Below are 4192 nucleotides of genomic sequence, written 5' to 3'. Positions count from 1 at the left end.
ATGTGACAAATAAAATTTGAATTTGAGATCCATTCACAGAACCCATCACTCCATGCCCCATCCCTGCAGGCTCTTCTTCTCTGATCATACTTCTGAGAAGGTGCTGGATTGAAGCTCTGATGCTGTTCGGTCTTATCAGTACAGTGCGGCTGCTGTTGCGTTGAGTAAGAGACGAGTAGATATGCATTTGTTGTGCAATTATCTTTTGTGTGTTGTGTCATGGTCTGCCTGTCTGCAGGAAATTGCTCAGTTTGTGTCTTCGGTGTGGGGGGGGAGTCCGTCCCTTCGTGGACTTCACGAACAGCGGACAAGGACAATTTGCCTCAGCATGAAGGACCTCCTCATCTTCACTCTCTACATAAGTTCAGGTAACCCACCCCCCACTAAAACGTTCTTATACCATAAACGTGAAATATGGCGATTTTGATTGATTTGGGTTTTCCAGGTGGGGTAGCAGCCTTTAGTGTGAAGGGTTACTCTGGCGCAGCCGTTGTGATGAACTGGGATTATAAATCTCAGTATAAGGACGCAGCCAAGTGCTTCTGCAAGTCAGAAGACACCGGTGGCTGCCGAGTCGTGGGAAACACCACGGCTGAGAACCTGTCCATGACCTACGGGAGGTTCTCTCTGCTGGACAATGCCACCATCGGCGTCTTCTCTGTGCTCATCACGCCGCTGGCCGCTCAGGATTCTGGGACGTACTTGTGTTTGTACAATCCGGAGTACATGGAAGTGCATCTTATCGTCAAGACAGGTTGGCAGATGTCCGAATTTTCTTGCTCTTTACCCTGAGATCCACCAACATTTAGGCCTTCACTCTCTGATTGGCAGATGCATATTTTGGAAGATCAGTCTCCATTCCTGGCTATCTCCACGGGAACGTTGAGATAAGCTGTGAGTATCCCGCTGAGCACAAGCACAGCGTGAAGGTCCTCAGCAGTCCTGCTGGTATCTTCGTCTCCTCGCTGACACCAGAGGACAGAGAGTGGGGGAAGTTCTCCCTGACGGACAACAGACAGGATCGAGTCTTCACCGTCACTATCGGGCAGCTGGACATGGCCGACTCCGGAATCTACTGGTGTGGCGTGGAGACCCAGGAGCCATCGGCTTGGTACATTACTGTTGTCAAGCAAGTGCACCTTCAGGTCACGTGTGAGTGGATCATCTCTGTCCATCCCTTGAATGGTTCAGGCACTAACACTGTCCAACCAATGCTGCTGTTTAGCTGAGAAGTCAAAGTCAACAGCTAGGCTGGTAGTGGCCTAGTGGTTAACACACTCACCTATAAACCAGAAGACCCAGGTTCAAACCCCACTTACTACCATTGTGTCCCTGAGCAGGACACTTAACCCTGAGTTAACAACTTTACTCCACTCTCGTAACTCCATGTACAATTCGGACTGATGGGCTTTCAGATGATTTGCTAGACCTTTTTGACATATAGTGCAGTTTTTTGGGGCAGTGTTAATGGGGCCTAGCAGTTAAGGAAGCGGCCCCGTTATCAGAAGGTTGCCGGTTCGAAACACGCCAAGGTGCCACTGAGGTGCCACTGAGCAAAGCACCGTCCCCACACACTGTTCCCCGGGCGCCTGTCACGGCTGCCCACTGCTCACCAAGGGTGATGGTTAAATACAGAGGACACATTTCACTGTGTGCACCGTGTGACAATCACTTTAGTTACTTAAAAATTTCCTGCTGCTCGCTTTGATAGCGACATCTTTGAAGCCCTTCTTGCAAATGGGTTTGTCCACAGACGCTTTTTGGTTTTCCCCCATTCATCTGAGGCTTCCAGACAGTGCTCTCGCTTTTCCCATTTTCTAGCAAGCGCGGTGCTGCAGAATGAATGCTTTTGCCCACTGCCATGTGTAAAGTGTGTCTCTCGTGTGAACATTGGATCCTCCAGGATCCAGGGGCCTGTAGAAAATGGCAAATACAAAACTGGAATTTTAATTATCAATACCAGCGCTATATTGATATCAAAATTGCTACTAAATTTAAAGTGGAAGTGAAGCGATTGTCATTGTGAAACACTGCAGCACAGCACATGGTGCGAACAGTGAAATGTGTCCTCTGTATTTAACCATCACCACCATGACAGGCGCCCGGGGACCAGTGTGTGGGGGACGGGACTTGGCTCACTGGCATTTTGCTCACCAGTTAACGATTAGTTATTGATTTTTTTAATATCAATTAGTTTCTGAGAATAGATATTTTTTGACAGCATCAGTGTGAACGCTCATCTCACTGACTTATTTAAGAACATAACATGAAGTAGCGTAGAAAAATAGTTGCATAGGATGCATCGTGAGGCATTGATCATTGTAATCGAATTGCGAGACCAGCGAAGGTTCACACCTCTAGTAAACTGTGGTGCAGTCACCCGTAAATGAGATTGTGGTTGCTAACGTTTCTGCTTCTTCTCCTTCTCCCCCTAGACCCAGACGGAAGTGCAGAGCAGGAAACGGCAGGTACGCAGCCGTAGCTTCTGCATTCTGAGCGCCGAGATGGATGTCACCGTTCCTCTTTTCTGAACTAACGCAGCGTTGCACCTCTTCCTGCTTCAGATGACTAGTTTCACTAGATGATGATGGTCAGGAATCATTAGCTGTTGACACATATTTTCTGCAATATGTCAAAAAATGAACATCAAATTTTGTGGTTTAAATTGTGTTTTGAAATTTTGCTGGATCTTGTCTCCGGTTAGCTCGGTTTCAGTGTAACGCGCCGAGGTCGTAACCTGTAACTGTAACTGCACGTCTGCATCCACGTCTGTCTCTCTGCAGGCGTGGCTGTTTACGTCGCTGCTGGCGTCTGCGCAGCTGTTCTCATCTGGGCCCCGGTCGTCGTCCTGTACTTCAAACTGACCAATCGGGGCGGAGCAGCTGCGGGTAAAAATCTGTTTCTACCAAATGCAGAAGTACAAATGAATCATTCTGCAAATATGTATTGATGCTATCTATGTTTCTTATGTCTTTTCCATCACAGTTTGGGGTGTTTGTGTCTCCAGTTTCCCCCAATCTGACCCAACAGCGACTTCTGCAGCGGTACGGGGCACGAGAAATGGGTACGGTTGTAATGTGCTCATTTCATTTACTCCATTGGCGTAATCCGGTTGATCTTCACCACGTAGGCAGCTTGTGGTCCAGGAGAAGACTGCAGTCCTGAAAGCCGCGACCCAGTCTACCACTCTCTGGACTCGGTACAGCTGGAATCGGTTTATGAAAATCTTTTCACTGGGAATAGATGTACCCGCTGATTGGCGGACTGGGACTTTTACTGTCTGTTGTGTTATGTTCCTTCCTCCTGAAACTGGTTGCCGTCAATATAAATCAGCCCAAACTGCAGCGCCTGGTTCCGTTCATTTCACCTCCGTCCACTAGAGGGCACACTAAATCAAGCAGAATTCTCCTCATGGTCATCATCTAGAGGAAAGTGAAAGTGATTGTCATTGTGAAACACTGCAGCACAGCACACGGTGCACACAACGAAATGTCTGTACAGTAGTAGCACTGTTTCGCTTGAAAATGAAACGATCACACTGCAAGATGGAGGAGAGGTTGACCGTAAGTCGATTACAGAGATATCATCATACGACGAGGAAGGCGGTATGCTGTGTGTTACAGGCCTGCCAGGGTTTTTTTTGACTGTGAACGGTCCACTGGGACCGAGGTGAGATGGGTGGAGGACACCAAACCAACCATGAAGTTCCTCACATTGATCCATGCTTTGAATGTCAAATATTTGATTTAGTAGTGGTTTATAACCATATGATCTTACAGTAAAATGAGGCCTAAAGTCTGGCCTTGTGGTTGCTATTATTATGTTAGAATGTATTAAATTGATCAATAATAATAATGTTAATTCATGTACAGTCCCTGACAAAAGTCTTGTCGCTTATCCATTTTGTAGAAACAGCTGCTATTAACCTGATTTTTTATTAATCAATTGGTGTTAGAAATAGCTCATATGACAAGCTAAAACCCTACCAAGCGATGTTTAATGCATTCAAATGAAATTATTTCACTGAAAAAAAGATTTATCATTTAATCAAGACAGGAAGGTCAAATTTTGGCAAGACAAAAGTTTTGTCGCCTATACAGAAATTGAACAAATTAACTGCCAATCCCAACCCTGGAGCATCTTGATCTTCTTCGCCTTGAGGAACTTTGATGTGGAGATGGATGTGGAGTAT

The 4192-nt window shown here is 46.4% G+C and overlaps 1 protein-coding gene across 1 annotated transcript; it reads left to right on the top strand.

The window, feature by feature from the left end:
• The first annotated feature begins 298 nt into the window (after positions 1-298).
• Positions 299-3985, top strand: LOC114785809 (polymeric immunoglobulin receptor-like). Its single transcript, XM_028972429.1, has 7 exons — positions 299-368; positions 446-754; positions 832-1152; positions 2436-2468; positions 2784-2888; positions 2986-3044; positions 3131-3985. The coding sequence occupies exons 1-7, from the start codon at positions 329-331 to the stop codon at positions 3254-3256; spliced, it is 993 nt and encodes a 330-aa protein (XP_028828262.1). The 5' UTR covers positions 299-328; the 3' UTR covers positions 3257-3985.
• Positions 3986-4192: the final 207 nt, after the last annotated feature.

Source organism: Denticeps clupeoides, chromosome 3 (genome assembly GCF_900700375.1).
Source record: "Denticeps clupeoides chromosome 3, fDenClu1.1, whole genome shotgun sequence".
Lineage (NCBI taxonomy): Eukaryota > Metazoa > Chordata > Actinopteri > Clupeiformes > Denticipitidae > Denticeps > Denticeps clupeoides.
Note: the sequence above shows the minus strand (reverse complement) of the source record. Positions and strands in the feature narration are given on the sequence as shown.

What these genes read in the sequence shown, in the direction of transcription:
- LOC114785809 (XM_028972429.1), top strand. Translation starts at nt 329, where the DNA reads ATGAAGGACCTCCTCATCTTCACTCTCTACATAAGTTCAG. An exon ending in AGTGCACCTTCAGGTCACGT is followed by an intron (nt 1,153 to 2,435) that starts GTGAGTGGATCA and finishes TTCTCCCCCTAG; the next exon opens with ACCCAGACGGAAGTGCAGAG. An exon ending in CAACAGCGACTTCTGCAGCG is followed by an intron (nt 3,045 to 3,130) that starts GTACGGGGCACG and finishes TTCACCACGTAG; the next exon opens with GCAGCTTGTGGTCCAGGAGA.